The sequence below is a fragment of the Rhinatrema bivittatum genome, chromosome 6, assembly GCF_901001135.1.
Source record: "Rhinatrema bivittatum chromosome 6, aRhiBiv1.1, whole genome shotgun sequence".
Classification (NCBI taxonomy): Eukaryota; Metazoa; Chordata; class Amphibia; order Gymnophiona; family Rhinatrematidae; genus Rhinatrema; species Rhinatrema bivittatum.
In genome coordinates this window covers 312,923,116-312,943,230 of record NC_042620.1, presented here as the reverse complement: position 1 = coordinate 312,943,230, position 20,115 = coordinate 312,923,116, and the positions used below count along the sequence as shown (strand labels likewise).

General features: G+C 47.6%; 1 protein-coding gene across 1 annotated transcript; it reads left to right on the top strand.

Annotated features, from left to right (window-relative positions):
* The first annotated feature begins 15,509 nt into the window (after positions 1 to 15,509).
* On the top strand, positions 15,510 to 17,162 carry ARL4C (ADP ribosylation factor like GTPase 4C). Its single transcript, XM_029607510.1, has one exon. The coding sequence runs from the start codon at positions 16,468 to 16,470 to the stop codon at positions 17,044 to 17,046; it is 579 nt and encodes a 192-aa protein (XP_029463370.1). The 5' UTR covers positions 15,510 to 16,467; the 3' UTR covers positions 17,047 to 17,162.
* The last annotated feature ends 2,953 nt before the right edge of the window (positions 17,163 to 20,115 follow it).

Here is a 20,115-nt window from a genome sequence, read left to right as displayed (position 1 = left end):
TTAGATTTTCATTTGAGAATATCAAGATGAGTTTTTTTCACCACAGATTTAATTTTTTTTTTAATTTATGCTGAAGCAGGCATTTGATTTGGTACCTTTTTTTGGTTTTATTAATTGGAACAATTTTGTCTACCGATTTGTTTTTTTGTGTTCATTCTCATTTATTGTACTGTTCATTTGTTGGCTTTTCAAATGTATCATCTGCCTTCCATAGTAATGCTCATAGTGGGGGGAATCACAAAAAATATTGAAACATACAAAAACAATTGGGGGACAAAAAAAATCACATCGGTAATTCATATAAAATCCTTACATTTAGTGGCAAATTTTAAAATAATACTGCTCAAATCCAAAAGAAAAAAAATCACAATATCATAAGTATCCTAAAATAAAAAATACTTCATTATTTTTAAGTATTAAATTGTTGTAGGATATGTTCCATCATCCCTTTCTTGAGTTTTTGATATTTTAATGTTTGAAACACCTATTTGCTGCTTTATTTCTCCTGGGAGTTCCTAGAGAAATCATGCAAGGCCCGGGGCAGCTGTGCTGTGTCATGCTAAACACACAAGAGCAGTGGGCTTTATCTGGTCAATGGCTCAGACATCTAATGTAGGTCCCAGAACAGCATCAAGCCAGTAGCTAAACGCTCTCATGTGGTTTACAAAGTGCCTTTTCTCCCCAGAGACATGCTTGAAAATGTAAAATCACCACGCCCAGCCTTTTCAAAATAATGGTTTTCTATAAAGCAGAATAATATATTTAAAAACCTGTTGTGTTATTTCTCACTAGGGGGAGCTGTAAAGTAACAAGGCTAGATGAATTGCAATAAATATGTTTAAAAAAAATATGGTAAATCCAAAGGATTATAATTCCCACATGAGGAAAATGTGTTGATGGCTGGTAGGATGCAAATGTTGCTCCCCATAAAATATGCATTTCAAACCACAAAAGTGATAGCATATTTCAGCCAAAGCAGACATGCGAACCCCCTCCCCCCTTTGGTAACCATTATCTACGGATAGATTAAATGTTGCTCTGAAAGGCTATGCAGTCTTAAAGGTTCCTTATATCATTCCAATCAGTGACAAGTTCTTTTGCTAGCTGCATGATGAAAAAATTATTTATTCATTTATTACAATTTCTTTTAACTATTTTCCTGATATTTGCTCAAAATGGTTTAAATTATTAAAATAATGAATTACAGTTTAAAACAATAATATGAATTATTATGGACTTAATGTCCTTAAAACAGTGTTAGTAATAAAAGAATTCAAAACATAAATTATACAAAAATAACAATAAGAAACTTATCACCGATTATAAAAATGCCATTAAGAACATGAAACAAGTACAAACAAAATATATAGAAGCATATCAAAAACCTAAAATAGAAGGCACAAAATCATAAAACTCTATAACCTTCCTAATTATGTTTATGTTCAATATTATTTATTAAGGGGTAGATTTTAACAGGTGCGCGCGGGAGTAGATTTGTTCGCGCAACCCGGCGTGAACAAATCTACTCCCGATTTTATAACATGCGCGTGCGCTGCCACGCGCATGTTATAAAATACAGGGTCGGCTCGCGCAAGGCTGCACAAAATCGGCAGCCTGCGTGCGCCGAGCCGTGCAGCCATCCTCCATTCCCTCCAAGGCCGCTCCGAAATCGGAGCGGCCTCGGAGGGAACTTTCCTTCCGGCCACCCCCACCTTCCCCCATCTAACCCACCCCCCAGTCCTAACTAATTCCCTGCCACCTTTATTTTACAAGTTACGCCTGCCAGCCAGCTGCCGGCGCGCCATTTTCCGGTCTGGGGGCTGGTCCGGAGGCCACGCCATGCCCTGGAACACCCCTGGGCCAGAACCACGCCCGCGGCCCTGCTCCCGGAACGCCCCCCATGACGTGCCGGCCGTGGCACGCCCCCCCCGACACGCCCCCCCCCAGGAAAGCCCCGGGACTTACGCGCATCGCGGGGCTTGCGCCCGCCGCCGAGCCTATGCAAGATGGGCTCGGCACATGCAGGGGGTGGAAGGGGCAGCTTTTCGGGGGTTACCTGCGTATCTTACGCGCATAACCACCCATTTCTCCGGTGTCCCCAGCCAGCATTTCAGGCCCCCCGATGCAGTGACATCATCGAGGGGGGTGGGCTTGAAGCCACTGCGATGGTGGATGCCAGCAGGGGGAACAGAGTGTCCAGGGTCGCTCTCCCTGCTGGGCTGTAGCCCGCAAGGAGAGGCAGAGAAACAGGTAGTGCCTCCATTTCTCCGGCAGATGAAGTAATTATGTCCCCGAAACTAAAACCATTCAAAAGTAAATTGGACGATATTTTATAGGGGAAAGATATTGGAAGGTAGGATAATGAAGATCCAAGCTGGGGGAAATGCTAATCCAGAAATCCTGAGCCTGTTACCTTAGCTGGATTCACTTCTTTTCACTGCTGCAGAACTGGCTTCAGATGTGGTATCTTTTTTTTTCCTTCCTCATCAATCCCAGAAGCTCCTTCCTTACTCTCATCCCAGATTTCTGATCAGCTCCTTTATCTCTCCCTCCTTCATCTCCCATCCTTTCTAGCCCTGTCCCTCCCTCTCCTTCCCTCCATCCATTTCTCCTCATCCCACTCCTAGTCCTCTTCCAGTGACATGATCCCCCCCCCCCCCCCCCATGGGCATGCTGCCCAGCACTTGCCCCCACAGAGGAGGGGCAGGGTCACCATTGACCAGCCCATAATCTGTCCCTGCAGGACCAAGGATAGCGATTGGGGAGGGGCTTAGGCAGTATGAGGAAGCAGGCTGGCAGGGGTGCGGCTTGACCTGCTTTGGTCTGTCGTCCCTCTGTGCTTGGTGCCCTGGGCAGGTACCCATCGTGCCCACCCATGGTGACAACTCTGCCCTCACTCTTTCTTCCTCTTCTCCCCATCCCTGAGATCGCCTCCTTGTACTAATACTGGAGATCCTTTTCCTCACCGAATAAAAAGAAAATAAATTATTCAGACACAAGCATGGTTGGAAAACTATATCACCTTTAATGTGATATAAAAGATGGAAATGTTTACCAGCATGCCTTATAATCTTCTAATTCTTGCCTCAGAATCAACACCTGATCTGCCAGAAGAAAATGCAGACCTGCATCTTAGACCTTTTGCTCTCTTGTCTCACCTTGCAGTTGGATGGGTGTGGCAGTACCAACAGTGCCTAGGGGCAGCATAAACCTAAACCTTTCACTGAGTAAAAGTATGCAACGTATGCCACATACTTTTACCTGCATGTAGGATGGACAGTTTTCACAAAGCCTTTTTAATCCACCTATATGGGCAAACGGAGTTAGAAACTTGCCCTCAAACAGGCTGATGCAATATAGGGCACTCGGTCGAGCGCGCTGCTTAACACATGCTTGGACGCGGATTTTGGACACATGTCCAAAACCCCTTATGCAATAATGGCCGGATTTTAAAACCATCCCGCGCATAAAAAACGAGGGTTACGCACGTGGTCGGGCCTTGTGCATGCTGCGCATATTTTAGAAGAGGACCGGCCGTGTGGGTAACCCCCGTTACGTGCACAAGAGCCAGGCCTCTGAGAAGGGGCGGTCCCGGGGGCGGGCCGGGACAGCGCCATTCCATGCTGTCCCGGAGCGTTGCGCGCCGGCCAACTGCCAACGGGCGCAAGTTACTTTAGGTCGGACCCTGAAGTAACTTGCAAAATAAAAGGTAAAAAAAAAAAAAGGGTTTTAGAGGGTGGGGAGGAGAGGGGAAGAGGAAGGGAGGTTAGGGTAGGGGGTAAGAAAGTTCCCTCCCAGTCCGCTCCTTAATTGGAGCGGACTGGAAGGGAACAGGGGAAGGCCCTGATGCGTCGCCGCGTGAAAGTAGCCAAATTCGACCTCCCCCCTTGCGCGCGCTGCCCCCGATTATATAACATGCGTGCACCTGCATGCATGAACGCCGGGTAGCATGTGTGCGGTTTTTTTTTTTTTTAATCTACCCCTATAGGGATTAGTGCGATATTAAGTCGGAGGAACAGAAAAAAGGAATAAGGAAAAAAAAATATTATAAAAAAAAAAAAGTCACCAGTGGTCAGGTTAGGAAGACGGACGCTCAATTATCGAGCGTCCATTTTACTAACCCATGGCTGCGAACAGGTTAGGAAAACGGATGCTCATAACATTAAGCATCCGTTTTCCTAACCCGGGCTGTCAGCCACCTTTTTACCATGGCAGCCCATTTTAAACATTACATCAGGCACCCCGGAGAGGTGCATTGGTGCGTGTTAAGAGAGCGGGCGCTCAATCATGAGTGCCCGTCTTCCATGCACCAATATTGCATCAGCCTGTACATGTGCTCCAATCAGATGGGCCTGAATTTTGGGGAAAAACTAAATCTAAAATGTTTGTTTGTGCTTGGACCCATTGCATGAAACCTACAACATGGAGTTACCAAAATATCTGCTGTAGCCCCAGTCAAGACTGTGTCTAAGTCTATTAGTCATCCATAATTATTAACTGTGGGCAATCTAGCATAATCTCTAGAATGACTTCTACTTATTCGGAGACTGAAGGCATGCTCGACTGGGGAACTCCGAAAATTTCAAGCACAGCAGCTGAAATTAAACAAAAGCCAACAAGCTACTGCAAGTTCCTGGTTAATTTTTACAGAATGCCCATAGCCAAATGAGTAATGTCTGTTTAAGAGGAAGAGAATTATTCAAAAGGAAATGAGCGATACAGTAAACAAAGAATCCATAGTATTTGACTATGAGATAAAGGTTTTTAGTGCCTTTCAGCTCTTGTAAAAAGCACTTAAGGGGTTGCTTCAATCCCTTTATCCAGAGACCTGATAAGGTGTGAAATTAATTTCACCAGCTAGTCCAAACTTGGAGGGAGGGGTGGGGATCACAATACAGGCCTGGCCTACCTACCTTATTGAAAATTACCTTGATCTGATAAAAGTGGGATAAAATTTGGAAAACACTAGAAAAGTCATGCATAATCACATTTTTCACTTTCATCCTTGTTTCCCCCCCCTTTTTAAAGGATGTTAAAAGCAAATTAACACTGTCCAATATCACTTTATTTAAATAACGGGCTTGGGGTTCACACATTTTCCTTGCTGTGATTTTCAAGGCTAGATCTTAGTTTACTGACAGACTCTTTTGGCTGTAGTGTTAAATCCTGTGGAGTCATGCATAAGGAATGAGGATTTTACCACTCTGCTATCCTAAGACTTGTGTGTTCCATCGTTTAGTTTTTAAAACAATTTTTCCCAGCATCTCAGTATTTTAGGGCCAGATTCACTAAAACTTTTCTTTCATTCTGTGTCTATAAAAAAATAGCTTAGGGGTAGATTTTCAGAAAATACGCACGTGCGTCCATGAGCACGTGCTACCCGATGTGCACACATGGACGTGCAATTTTATAACATACGCGCATAGGTATGCGCATGTTATAAAATTCCAGGTCAGCGCGCGCAAGAGGGGTACAATTTAGCAAATTCGCAGGGTGATACATCGGGGCCTTCTCCAGTTCCCTCCCAGTCCACTCCAATTAAGGAGCAGACTGGGAGAGAACTTCCCAACTCCCTACCCTAACCTCCCTTCCTCTTCCCCTATCCTACTGTTGCAACCGTCCCTTTCCGACGGCTTCACTCCGCCTACCTCTCTTTCAGCTCAATACAGTAAAGTGCAGCCGCGATTACCCTGCTCCTAACCGGCTTTCTACTCACTTTTCGGCCACGTTAGTCCAACCCGCGATACACTATCCCCTTTAACCTACTCCTACCGCGTCCTAAAATCCCCGGGCAACCCCTTCCGCACGCGGCATGTATATTGCATGTAAACGATCGAATTAGCTATTCCCTACCATCCAGTAACGCGCGCCCCGACTATCGCTATTTTACTCTGCCGTTTTGCCGCGCGTTTAACCTGCTAACTTACCGCCTACCCTGTCCCCTGCGTTAGAGGCAGGGGTAAGGGTAGGCAGCAAACTTTCCCCCATCCCCCGCTCTCCTGCCCTGGCCGCGTCCATGGGTGCTGGTCTCCGGGGCAGCCCCAGTCCTCTCCCCTCCTCCCGAAGCAAGCAACCAAAGCGGAAAAACCAAAAAAAAAAAGTAGCAAGAGAGCGAGGGGAGCAGCAGCCCCCCTCCGGACATCGGAGAGGACGACCGTGGCTCCCCTCCCCTGCCTCCAGCTGCCCGCGATGATGGACGCCAAAAAGAGAGAGAGAGGAGAGGACGGGCAATCCTACGCTCGGGACTGCCAGTCCTCTCTCCCCTCCTCCCGAGGCAGGCGCGAAAAGCAGCCTTGCTCCGGGAGGAGGGGAGAGAGGACTGGCAGTGTAAAGCAACGAAGCGACTTACTTTTTGCAGCCCCCTCCGGACATCGACGAGGACGAGCCCCTCTCCTGCCTCCAGCTGCCCGCGAAGATAGACGCCTGCACGGGCGAAAGCGGTCCCTGTTCGTGCAATTGGGCCGCTCAAGGCGTGATGTCACGACGTTTGGCGTCACGGCATGTGACATCACGTCTTGAGCGGCCCAATTGCACGAACAGGGGCCACTTTCGCCCGTGCAGGCGTCCATCTTCGCGGGCAGCTGGAGGCAGGAGAGGGGAGCCGCGGTCGTCCTCGCCGATGTCCGGAGGGGGGCTGCAAAAAGTAAGTCGCTTCGTCGCTTTACACTGCCAGTCCCCCCTCCCCTCCTCCCGGAGCAAGGCTGCTTTTCGCGCCCTGCTTCGGGAGGAAGGGAGGGGGGACTGGCAATCCCGAGCATAGGATTGCCCGTCCTCTCTCCCCTCGCTCTTGCTACTTTTTTTTTCGCTTTACACTGCCAGTCCTGTCTCCCCTCCTCCCGGAGCAAGGCTGCTTTTCGCGCCTTGCTTCAGGAGGAGGGGAGAGGGCTGACAATCCCAAGCGTCCTGGTACCTGTCATTTCAAATGACATTTGAAATGACAGATACCAGCGTGTCCGTGAAGCGTTAGGCCCGCGCACCCAGGTTACTGTATAGCGCTCTATTCAGTAAAATGGGTTGCACGGGCCTAACGCTTCACGGATGCTTCTTAGACGCAGCTTGCATTTGCAAGCTATTTACATACAGGATCGAGCAGTAGGTGAGCTGCACTGTGCGTGCGCAAACCGCGAGTGTGCCGGGCACTAACGCAGCTCTTCCTACCGCTCGGTACTGGATTGACCTGTTTGCTTGCTCCTTCTCATGCTGCTCTCATGCGGCCTTCCCAGGTTCCCTCCCAGTCCACTCCAATTAAGAACATAAGAAATTGCCATGCTGGGACAGACCAAGGGTCCAATAAGCCCAGCATCCTGTTTCCAACAGAGGCCAAAAACCAGGCCACAAGAACCTGGCAATTACCCAAACACTAAGAAGAACCCATGCTACTGATGCAATTAATAGCAGTGGCTATTCCCTAAGTATAATTGATTAATAGCCATTTAATGGACTTCTCCTCCAAGAACTTATCCAAACCTTTTTTGAACCCAGCTCCACTAACTGCACTAACTACCTTCTCTGGCAACAAATTCCAGAGCTTTATTGTGCGTTGAGTGAAAAAGAATTTTCTCCGATTAGTCTTAAATGTGTTACTTGCTAACTTCATGGAATGCCCCCTAGTCCTTCTATTATTCGAAAGTGTAAATAACCGAGTCACATCTACTCGTTCAAGACCTCTCATGATCTTAAAGACCTCTATCATATCCCCCCTCAGCCGTCTCTTCTCCAAGCTGAACAGCCCTAACCTCTTCAGCCTTTCCTCATAGGGGAGCTGTTCCATCCCCTTTATCATTTTGGTTGCCCTTCTCTGTACCTTCTCCATCGCAACTATATCTTTTTTGAGATGTGGCAACCAGAATTGTACACAGTATTCAAGGTGCGGTCTCACCATGGAGCGATACAGAGGCATTATGACATTTTCTGTTCTATTAACCATTCCCTTCCTAATAATTCCTAACATTCTGTTTGCTTTTTTTTGACTGCTGCAGCACACTGAGCCGACGATTTTAAAGTATTTTCCACTATGATGCCTAGATCTTTTTCCTGGGTGGTAGCTCCTAACATGGAACCTAACATCGTGTAACTACAGCAAGGGTTATTTCTCCCTATGTGCATCACCTTGCACTTGTCCTCATTAAATTTCATCTGCCATTTGGATGCCCAATCTTCCAGTCTTGCAAGATCCTCCTGTAATGTATCACAGTCTGCCTGTGATTTAACTACTCTGAATAATTTTGTATCATCCGCAAATTTGATAACCTCACTCGTCGTATTCCTTTCCAGATCATTTATATATATATTGAAAAGCACCGGTCCCAATACAGATCCCTGAGGTACTCCACTGTTTACCCTTTTCCACTGAGAATATTGACCATTTAATCCTACTCTCTGTTTCCTGTCTTTTAACCAGTTTGTAATCCATGAAAGGACATCACCTCCTATCCCATGACTTTTTAGTTTTCGTAGAAGCCTCTCATGAGGGACTTTGTCAAACGCCTTCTGAAAAGGAGCAGACTGGAAGAGAACAGACTGGAGCAGACTGGAAGAGAACTTCCCAACTCCCTACCCTAACCTCCCTTCCTCTTCCCCTATCCTACTGTTGCAACCGTCCCTTTCCGACGGCTTTACTCCGCCTACCTCTCTTTGCTTGCTCCTTCTCATGCTGCTCTCATGCGGCCTTCCCCAGTTCCCTCCCAGTCCACTCCAATTAAGGAGCAGACTGGGAGAGAACTTCCCAACTCCCTACCCTAAACTCCCTTCCTCTTCCCCTATCCTACTGTTGCAACCGTCCCTTTCTGATGGCTTCACTCCACCTACCTCTCTTTGCTTGCTCCTTCTCATGCTGCGGATGGACGCCTGGCTACCGCGGCGTCTGCCTGCCGTCCTCTCCGGCATCCCTGGACCGGCTTGGGCGCTGCCTGCTGCCATGCTCCGCTTGTATTATAGGGCACGTGCGCCGTGCAGCCCTTCTTATTTCTTACTCAGCGCGAACCTCTGGGGCGTCCCCCAGTGATGACGCCATGATGCCTGGATATTTAAAGCCTACAATGTTTGCTAGCCTTTGAGTTAGCAAGGGTAATCCTACGGGAATCCTACGGATGGGAGTCGCTCTCCATACCCAGCTATTCTGCCTCTCCAATCTCTATTGGACTCTCTAACACTAACGGGGTACCGCTCCTTGGAGGCCTCACTTGCTTTCCAGGTCGCTATCAGGAAACCGGTACTCGCTCCTCGAGGGCCCATGTTCCCTGACTCGCTGCCTACTCCTACCTTCTCTTCTGCCTGGAAGGATTCGCTAATCTTCAAATTCAGTGAGTACTACCATCTTCACCTCAGAGCTGTTCCCTGAAACCAGGCACTCGCTCCTCGAGGGCCTGCCTCCGTTCCAGCCCCAGTGCCATCTCCGTGGAACTGCTGCGTGAGTCCATCATCTGCAAGCCTCCCAGCTCTCAGGGATCAGGTACTCGCTCCTCGAGGGTCTGCTCTCCCTACCCTGGGGATCTCCATACTGGGGTCTTGTATATTCTCCACTGTACTCATTATTCTCAGTTCTTTCCACTACAGCACTGCTATCGGAGGAGTCGCTGTTCCACTGCCTGAGGGATATCAGCCCTGCCGAGCTATTTCAGCTGCTCACTACTGCCACCTCTGGTGGCTTCCTTACACAGTCTAATAAAAGATCAAACTCTGTGTGTCCTGAGCTGAGCCTGACCTGTGGCCCCTCACGGGACTTCCCCCCGAGGGCGTGGTCAGCTGCCACAGTGTCCAAGGGTCCACCCAAACCTCACAGTTTACAACACCTACCCTCACCCTATCCCTATTCTAGCCCCCCCTCCATTTTTTAACTCACCTTTTGCTCCTGCAAAGGAGCAGGAGCAAGTTGCATGCACCGCCACCCAGCTGGTGCGCGATTCCCCGGCACAGCGGTAAATGGCTGCTGTACTGGGTGCCTCTAGCCCCGCCCCCTGGACCGCCCCCTTTTAAGGCCCCTTTTAACGTCCCGGGGTTTACGCTCTTGGCAGGGTGAGTTTGAAAATTGACCCGGTGCACGTAAGGCCCGGCCACGTGTGTAAACCCTGGGATTTACGCGAACTGGGGTTTTAAAATCCGGCCTTTAGTGAACAAGGCCCTTAGATTCTTAGAGGTACATATTCAGCCGCTATCTGACTGAACAAGTTAGCCAGATAAACATACCTGCTAGTTTGTCTGGAATATTCAGTGGCACAGCCATGCCGCTGAATATACCCAACTATGTAACAGTTAACCGAATAAGTTTATCCAGCTAACTTATAAGTCTGGCTAACTTACAGGGTCATTTATGAAATCACATTATGGCGTTTTCTCATGTGATAAATGCCTTAACGCACGCGATAAGCACCATAACGCATGGTGCAATGCAAATTTTTAAAAGGGGAGGGATTGGGGAGGAGTCAGGGGAGGGATTTCAGAAAAAGTGGGCTGGCTTTGCGAAGCCATAACGCACAATATCGCACAGTTTTAACACCGAAAACAACTACACCTTTTTCAGTTGTGTTAAGCTGTGCTCATAACGCAATTTGCGATTTTTTCAGAAATTCATTTTGGGCTGGGGAAGGGCAGAGAGAGAGAGAGAGAGACAGAGCCTCTGGGGGTGGCACCATAGTAAGCAGCTATTTATGCTACTATAGGACGAGGCTCACCTAGTAACTCTAGGTGAGGTTTAGGTAGTAGTGTAGGGGTTAGGGGCCACTTTTACATGCAGAATGAGATGTATGAACAGAACAGTACACTCTTGTGAAGATTTGATGTGTATTCTGTGGAGGTAGATTTGTACAATGTTCTCTCAACCTAGCTTGATGTTACCCAGGTAGAGAGTCCATCAAGCTAGGTTAAGACTGAATATTGGCACTTAGCATTATAAATAGCTCTAACCTGGAATGCTCCTGCCCCACTCCTCCCCACCTACAGGCTGATACAGTACAGTGCGCTCCTGTTAACCCGTGTTTGGACGCGTGTTTTCGACGCGCTAGCTTTACCCCTTATTCAGTAACGGGTAATAGCGCATCGAAAACGCGCGTCCAAACCCCCCCCCCCCGAGACTAATAGCGCCCGCAATATACAAATGCATGTTGATGGCCCTATTAGTTATTCCCGCGCGATTCAGTAAGTAAAATGTGCAGCCAAGCCACACATTTTACTTTCAGAAATTAGCGCTTACCCAAAGGTAGGCGTTAATTTCTGCCGGCACTGGGAAACTGCATAGAAAAGCAGTAAAAACTTCTTTTCTGTACACCCTCCGACTTAATATCATGGCGATATTAAGTCAGAGGTCCCAAAAGTAAAAAATAATTAAAAATAATAATAAAAAAAAAATTTTAAATCAGCCCGCGGCTCGCAAACCGGACGCTCAATTTTGCCGGCATCTGTCAGCGGGTTTGAGAACTGACGCCGGCAAAATTGAGCGTCGGCTGTCAGACCCGCTGACAGCCGCCGCTCCTGTCCAAAAAGAGGCGCTAGGGACGTGCTAGTGTCCCTAGCGCCTCTTTTTACAGCGGGCACTCATTTGAATACTAAATCGCACGCACAGGAGAGCGGGCGCTCGCCCGCTCTCCCGCGATTTTTACTGTATCGGCCTCTTAGTGGGATAACTGTTTTGCTGGATAAATAGTTATCCGGCTAAGTGGCACTGAATATTGACCGCTTGGAGAACAAATGTCAAAGCGATTTACCCAGTTATACTGGCTGTCTGACACTTTGCCCTCACTGACTCCAATTAAAAGTGCACGCGAGTTTCCGTGGTGCACATACGATTAGCTGGATTAAGAGGAGGTGTTCCTGGGGTTTGGGGGTGGGGGGGGGTGTTCAGGTCAGGATCAGAAAATAACATACAAAGGAGGTAATTTTCAAAGGAGTTACATGCAAAAAAACGTAGCATATATCATAGCACTTTTCAAAAGCCCAGTTACACGTGTGAAACCTTTTGAAAATTACTTTCACAGATTGTATTTTCAAATCTACACTTTAATTTTCCATAGAAGTTTTACCAACAAAAAAAGCAGGCGCACCTCAGATGGCCGCAGCAGCTTACCTGACCTTTTTTTTCCTTTCATATTTTGGTGCTTTGAACTCCAGTCATAATGATCAAGAGGAAGGGGGAGACTGAGGTTCATGCTCTTCCGAGTCCCTTAACTTCCCAGCTCAGCCTGATGGACAAATTTGTGTCTCATGGCAATTTGGCCCCGGCAGAATCCGTGGTGTGGGAGGTTTTGCCCCTTCCAGAGCTAGATATATCACGCAGGCCCACAGTGCGACTGCCTCCACAGAAGAACATGATGCTTGGGGAGGTGAGGGCCCGATATGGCTCCATCGTAATATCTGAAGGGAGTGTTAGCATCCTGTTGGTATTTTGGAGAGATCAAGCTGCCTTCCAGCAAGAGAAGTCAAAGAAGCTCTCGCCAGCTTGGAGGCCTCAGGGGTTTGATTACCGGAGCTACTGTGAGAGCAAGCCGGGGGGGTGAGATCAGGGAGTGATTGGATCAATTCTTCTTTCCCCCAACACAGAAACACTGGGAAGAGTCAGTATCTCCCCGTTTTTCCAGTAGAGGAAGGTAAATAGTGGAATGTCCCAGGGATAAATACAAAGTGATGTCCGTAGAAAAAAAAAAAATCCAAAATGTAAGTACACAATCTTGGGATCCATTGTAGCACCTGCGGAAAAGATCTTGGAGTAAAGATAGATGATATATTGAAATCCTCAGCTCAATGTGCTGCAGTGATCAAGAAAGCAAATAGAATGTTAGGACTTAATCATGGACATAAAGGTTAATGAAAACAAAATAATACATGGTGATATCTTTTTTTCATTTGCTAACCTTTATTTCTATGTATTTGAGTGGACTAATGCGGCAACCACACTGCTTTATATAGGAATTATTTAGAAAGGAATGGAGAATAAAACTGACAATCATAATGCCTCGGTATAGATCTATGGAGCAACTGCACCTTGAATACTGTGTGCAGTTCTGGCCATCCTATCTCAAGAAAGATATAGCGGACACAGAAAAGATATAGAGAAGGGAAACAAAAATGATTACGGGGATGTTACGGCTCCCTTATGAAGAAAAAGTTATGGTTCTTCAGCTTGGAGAAAATGTGACATTTGGTGGTTCACGGGCTGCCCCCGTGAAATGCCACACTCACTTCCCCAGCCAGACCAGTCTGACGGGCTCCCATCACGGTGGGCCGCTGCTGCTTCCCTCTTCCGCAAAACACTGCACTCCAACATCGCAGGACAGGCCATCTTCGCACACAGCAGGACGCTGCCGGGGCCATCCAGATGTGCGCCCCCTTAGGTGCACACGCGCCTGACCTCACTTTGTTTAAAAGGCCTGCGGTGGGAAAAAACCCTCGGCACCCACTGATGACCTCTCATGCAAAGCCCTTTAAAGGCCCCCCCCTTCTCTCCTTCCCTCACTGCCTCAGCAACTGTTGCATTACCGCTTGCGGGAGGGCGTGCGAGCAGCCTCACCCACTCGATGATGCTTCAGCCTTGCTGCCGCACTCTGCGGCGGGAGAGTCGCCACCGGTGCGGCAGAGAGACACCACCGTTGCTTCTGCCAGCGTCTCCCCAGGTGCGAGCGTAACAGTTCTGGCTTTGAGGGGCTCGCGGCGACAAAAGCCTGCGGTGCCCTTGGCTGAAGTCATCTCCGGCTTCCCTAGATTAGGGCTTTTCAGTCTTGCCTTCGGGGCCTTCACAAAGTCTCTTGGTCTCTTATCCTGGTCTTCTGTGGTCATCAGTTTCTGGTCTCCTGTGGTCTTCCGTGGTCCTTGCTCTGTTCCAGGGCTCCTGTGGTCTTGTCTGTCCTGGGTCCATCTTCGCTGGATTAAGTCTTTGGAGTCCTCTTGGTTTTAGAGTCGAGTTCCGAGTTCCTGAGCCCTGTTCCAGGTCTTTAGAGAGCTTGTTCCATGTCCATGTCCACCTAGTCCTTGTCTTTGGTTTTTGCCTGGCTCCTCGTCCTTGTCTGGATCCCTGTTCAATCTTTGCCTGGTTCCTCATCCTTGCCTGGATCCTTGTCTTCATCTGTCGCCTGGTTCCGTGTCATTATCTGGACCTTGTCTTCAGTCTTGCATAAGGGCTCACGCATACCTGTGGTCCGAAAGGGCCTTCAGAGTGGCTGGAGGGCTACCCCCACAGACCAGTCCTGGCTGCTGGTTCTCTACTTGTAGAAAGAGTTACTTCCAGTGTTGTCTTTAGTCCTTTTATTTTTTTTAATTTATGGTATTTGCTTAGTTTCTTATGTTTTACTACTATTTTTCTTTTCTTCTTTTTAGGTATCTCTTATGAGAAGGTGCATTTTTCTTCATTAACATATATTCTGAATGTTGTAAATAAATTATATTTAAAAAACAGGTGCAAAGGTCCATGGGTATTTTGTATAATAGCAATTGTCCCTTTGAAAAGTAAGTCCAAGGGTATTTTGCACCTAGGCAGTTTGGAAATTGTCCCTCAAAGCATCCCACTTAGTATTTCAAAGTGTGCTCATAGTACAATCTCTTTTAAAGAATGTTGTGATATTTTACAGTAGCAATACTAATTAAAATATTAGACATTCAAGTTATTATGATTTTGCCTTCAGATTTTTATTTTAGTCCTGAAGAGTGTATTTTAATTGTTTGAAAGCATCTCCTAAAATAAAGGAGGGAAAGGTGCTGCTCCTATGCTGATCAGCATCAGAATTCCTCTCCCCTCCCATGCAGACATCACCTTGACCCATGCAAAGCATGTAAACACTGTACAAACAATCAAAAAGGGGACTCAGGCAGGAAGAAATTTTTAAAAAGGGTGTGACCATAATTCAAAGTGCACGTTTGATAATTCAAAATAGTGCAAAAAGTTGAACTAGAAGATACTAGGATAAAAAAAAAAAGAAAGAAAGAAAAGCTTAGGAAATGGGTAGGTTGAAATGCTGAAGTATTTAGAATCACAGCTGTACTTTTAAAATAATACACTGCATATTTCCTTCCATTCATTTTGGATCCCATAGAGCTCAGCAACTTACATTTAGCATAATTATTTACTTATTATGGGAAAAGGAATGAGGGCGAAAATGCTGCGTTTTCAGTGATGTAAAGATTTTGTTTTCCATTTAATATCCTGCATTAAGTTGCCACTATGCTATGTTCTACACATGGAAATAAAGATACTTCTGCCCCTACATCCAGTGCAGCTTAATATTAATAGTCTCCTAGAACCCATGGAGCTGCAGAATTGCTGAACGTCTTCCACAGCCTTCAGATTGTAACAGTGCTGAGGACTGCAGGCGCCGAAAGATGCTTAGTGATATATACCTGACACTCTTCAAACGAAAACAAGTTTCCATCCTTAAAAGGGCGATCCAGGACAGCCGCTGGGGCCCACTATAAAGTCCTCCCTTGTTCCTTCCCTCAGCCACAGAAGGAAACTCTTTTAAGACTATGGGCTGGCTCAGAAGCTCTGCGAGATGAAGCTCTCCTTCCCGCTCGCAGAAGAGCTGAAAGGGATCACGTGGGGGGTCGGGAGCGGCTGCCGGCCTGCGGCGTTGCTCTTTTAAGAGCGGCCGCGCGGCCCCCTCCCAGCCCCTGTCTGGCGCTGACGGAGAGGGTGCTGGGACGCGGGGAGGGATTTGATGGATTGAGCTGCAGTTTCATTACGGTGCCCTCGCTTCTCCCTTGGGGAGAGGGGGAGAGACACGGAGCAACGTTAAGCACGGCTGCTGAAATTATTCGCGGCAATTCAGCAGGGACTGCCGCTGCAGCAGCACAGGACCTCGGCCCGACCTACCTTGGTGCTGGGGGCGTTTCTGAAGCTCAGCGAGGTGAGACGATACACCCCCCCCCCCCCCCCGGTCTAGGCTTTGCAGCAGGGAAACGGCGGCATCCGATGAATGAATTGAATGCCGCCCGGAACTTGAGAAGAGGAAGCGGGCTGGTTTAGCCGGCGGGTGGCTTTCCGTTGGGGGAGCAAGAGGACGAGCAGAGCAATCGGAGGACCATCGCTGGGCTTTTCCCCGGTCGGCGCCGGGTGTCGCTGAGGCTCGCGCGCGCTGCATGCACTCTGCAGACCTTTGCTGTGTTGGAGGAGGGTGAGCCGAGGGTTAAAAGCCGCTACTCTCTTCAGTTTAACCCTTGGGGGGGGACCGGACCGGCGCCAGCTGGAACATTCCTGCCATCCGGGGAACACGTTTTCGCTCCAGCTGTTGATTTCTGCCGTATCCCACGGGAACTGCGGTTCCCTCCTGCCATATATTACAATTGTGGATATTGAATTTCTAGGAGCAAATTTTTTACTTCTCATATTTGCAGTGCTTTCTTCTTAATCCTCTCTCATAACCACTGCCCCACCCTGGTTCAAGCCCAGTGGTTTGGCAAAAATCCCGGAGGAGAGTCCTTATCAAAAAAAAAAAAAAATCAATTGGACGATTACAGAATTTGCCGGGCACTTCTCATTGCGCCTGGAAGATGGGGAACGTTTCGTCCAACATCTCGGCTTTCCAGTCGCTGCACATCGTCATGCTGGGCTTGGACTCCGCTGGCAAGACCACGGTGCTGTACCGGCTGAAGTTCAACGAGTTTGTGAACACGGTGCCCACCATCGGCTTCAACACCGAAAAGATCCGCCTGAGCAACGGTGCCGCCAAGGGCATCAGCTGCCACTTCTGGGACGTGGGCGGCCAGGAGAAGCTGCGGCCGCTCTGGAAGTCCTACAGCCGCTGCACCGATGGCATCATCTACGTGGTGGACTCCGTGGACGTGGACCGGCTGGAGGAAGCTAAAACGGAGCTCCACAAGGTCACCAAGTTCGCCGAGAACCAGGGCACCCCGCTGCTGGTCATTGCCAACAAGCAGGACCTGCCCCGCTCCCTGCCAGTGGCCGAGATAGAGAAGCAGCTGGCCCTGCCCGAGCTGACCCCCTCCACCACCTACCACGTGCAGCCGGCCTGCGCCATCATCGGCGAGGGACTGACCGAAGGCATGGACAAGCTGTACGAGATGATCCTGAAGCGACGGAAATCCCTCAAGCAGAAAAAGAAACGGTAACGATGGCGCGGACCACGGTTATTGACTTTACATCAGTACCAAGGGAAAAAAAAAACCAAACAAAATGTTGACTGTTTGCAGCTGAACTTGCCAGCCTACCTTTTTGCTGTGGAACACAGTAGTGGCAGAACCCCACATGGAAGCCCCATCTTGTGTTTTCTTGACTTGCCCGGTGAAAAGTGGGGCTCTGGCTGAGCGTAGCAGACTGTGCGGCTGTATGACTGATGGTACTCTGAGCTGAGCTATCAAAGTAGAGTAGGGGAATAGAGTCTCTTTTTTTTTTTTTAGGTCACTTTCTTTTTCTAAAAGTAATCTCTAGCAGGACTAGAAGTTGTCTGTAGTGATGTACATTGGACATGAGAAGTCCTCCGGGTTCCTGGATTGCCAGGTGTGACCCAAAGTCGGGGGGAGGGGGAGATCAGTCTCAAAGCAAACCAGCCCGATATTATCCTCTGCATTCTCCCTATTCCACCCTACTATCCTATCCTCCTAGCTCCCACTATTAGGCAGAAAGTAGTGCTTCTTACCTGCATTTGCCTCCTTTGCCAGCTTCACTCTGAAGGTACAGGCTCAAGCAGGCCTTACCAGTCTACAGGGCCTTGCACGGTTCAGACTTCAGATTGAAGCTGGCAGGAGAGGAGGAAGCATCCTCAACCTTCTCCTGGTGAGAGGATCAAAGTGTGGAGTCCCAAGGTGGTCACCTTCCCTTCCCCCCCCCCCTCCCCACCCAGGGACAGCTCTGGAGAGTGCCAGCTGTGATGCTGAACTGTTCTGAAGGGTAGGACACAGTATAACAGTTTATTTCACAGGTAGGAAACCCACTGCTGCAGGGGAATGTGTGCAGAGAGGAGGAGTAACAAGCATGGGTAAAGGAGGGAGATGTTGAAACTTGTTATACAATGTGTTGCAGAACTGTGTGTGTGTGGGTGCTGTTCAGCCACCTGCCCTCTCCCCCTGCTGGGTGACATGGGGGGGGGGGGGGGGGAGAGGAATTCAACATATAGTCCTTTTTTAATTTCTCACCACATTATCGCCAGTTTGTTGGGGAGCTATGTTATACTGGGATGTGTGGTAAGGGGCAGTGCCCTGTTAGTTCAGTGTTAAACAAAAGCAAGGCATTCCTGCCTACAGTAATATGACTCCAATAGCCCTAGTGAGGACAAAACCTTGGAATTTAAAGATTGTATACAGGAGTTGTAATTGTGGAGGGGATTGCCTTGGGCTGTTTAGCTAAGCTCTTCCCTCTGATACTACTTAGGCCATTAGTTGTGAAATGCCTGCATTGGGGAAGGGGAGAGAGAAGCAAGATTTGGCCTTGGAAGTTCATTTTGATGTCATTTGTATATCTTAAGGCTGCAGAAGAGGTTTTTTGTTTTTTTTTTAAGTGACATTATTTAAGCACACAAATGCAAATTTTTTTTTTTATCCACTGACACTGTGATCTTGGTCAAGTCACTTGTATCTTCCCGTGCTTCAGTTCAAATTCCAGCTTTGCCACTGATTGTCACACTGAGCAAGTCACTTTATCTTTCTGTGCCTCAGTTTACCCACCTGTAAATAGGTAATATTATTGTTCTTTTGCCCCTTGTGGAAACTTTAAAATAGCTTTAAGTGACCAGGCCTTGCACCCCAGCAGTGGCTGTGTGGATGTTTCTGAAGCACTAAATTGTAAAGCACAATGGGATACTGTTTAGAAAGGTGCTATAGAATCCAAATTAATACTGTTCATGCAAACATTTTATGAAATATCTAGTAAATAAAAATGGGCTTAAAAGACAACTATAAAACAGGTCTTTGCATATGACTTTTTTTTAAAGTTGTAACTTAAGGGGTGAGCTGTGAGCAGCTTCCCTGGGCAGAACCTGAAAACTGTTTGACACGAGGAGTGCTCCTCCAAGGGTTGGTCAAATCTTTTCATTTTATAGTGAATGAAAGGGGGGTTCTGATGGATCGGTGTATCAGCCAACCTAGCGAGGGGCCTGATATGTTTGTTCACTCTTAGCTTCATACACCCATTTTCAAGTTCTGCTCGGTGATCGACTGGCATGGAAGATGGAGTTTGCCTGTCGCTGCTCTCTGACCTGTTCTGTATTTCTACTAAAATTCATGATGGCTTTTTTTTTTTTTTGCACATTCCTTCCGCAGCTCAGATTTCAGTAACTGGTGCCTTCAGATACTGAGTTTGATATGAGACCGAGATAGTCCAGGAGAAACGCTGGGAAGTATTTCTCTGCAGAAAGGTCAATGGATGCATGAAACAACTTCCCGGTAGAGGCGCAGGGACAGTAACAGAATGCAAGAAAGTTATGTGACTAGCATGGAGGTTGTCAGGAAGCGAAAGGAAAGGCAGAGATCCAGCAGGAGAGCCTGTGTGTATTGCGAGAGGAAGGAAACTGGGCAGAGTCACAGACTGGATAGCTTTTATGGTTGTCCCTCGTCATTCTATGTTTCTGTAGAATAACGTTAGCTGTTTACTGAACTTCACATTTGTTTTCCTCTGTGCAGTAACAGTAAATGTGATTGTATGAGTTGCAAGTCACAGCACAACCTCTTAAGGTAATGGGAATATTTAATTTTCACCCAGTGACTTCTACAAGCAGGGGGCCGAGTTACCTGATGCGAACAAGTCCATGAGGGTAGGATGAGCCAGTCTTAGTTTTTTTTTTTTCTACATGAAGGCTATTGACTTGTAGCTTGTTTCTTTCTAAAAAGCAGAAACTACAAGTGTACATATGCAACAGGGTAAAACCAGGACAGATTTAGATTGTCCCTGATCTAGAACGATCTGGTAACCTTGCTTTCAAGCAGCTCTACTAAATGATTCCCTCCATGTTTTTCTTGCTTACAGTCTTGGCATTGTTGGTCTTATTCCTGCTTCTCATTTCCTTTTTACCTAATCTATCATGTTGCATACAGTTCTATATCCTAAGTAGAACGCATGCAAGCCATGCAAAACAGTGTGATGTTGCATCCTTCTCTGCCTTTCATTCCTCCATACTTTCTTCTGATTAACAGATGGTTCGAAATAATCATGGCCATGCAGATGTAGTTCTGGTTTTACTCCACTGT

Excerpts from the sequence above, each read along its gene's own strand:
- ARL4C (XM_029607510.1), top strand. The coding sequence starts at position 16,468 with ATGGGGAACGTTTCGTCCAACATCTCGGCTTTCCAGTCGCTGCACATC.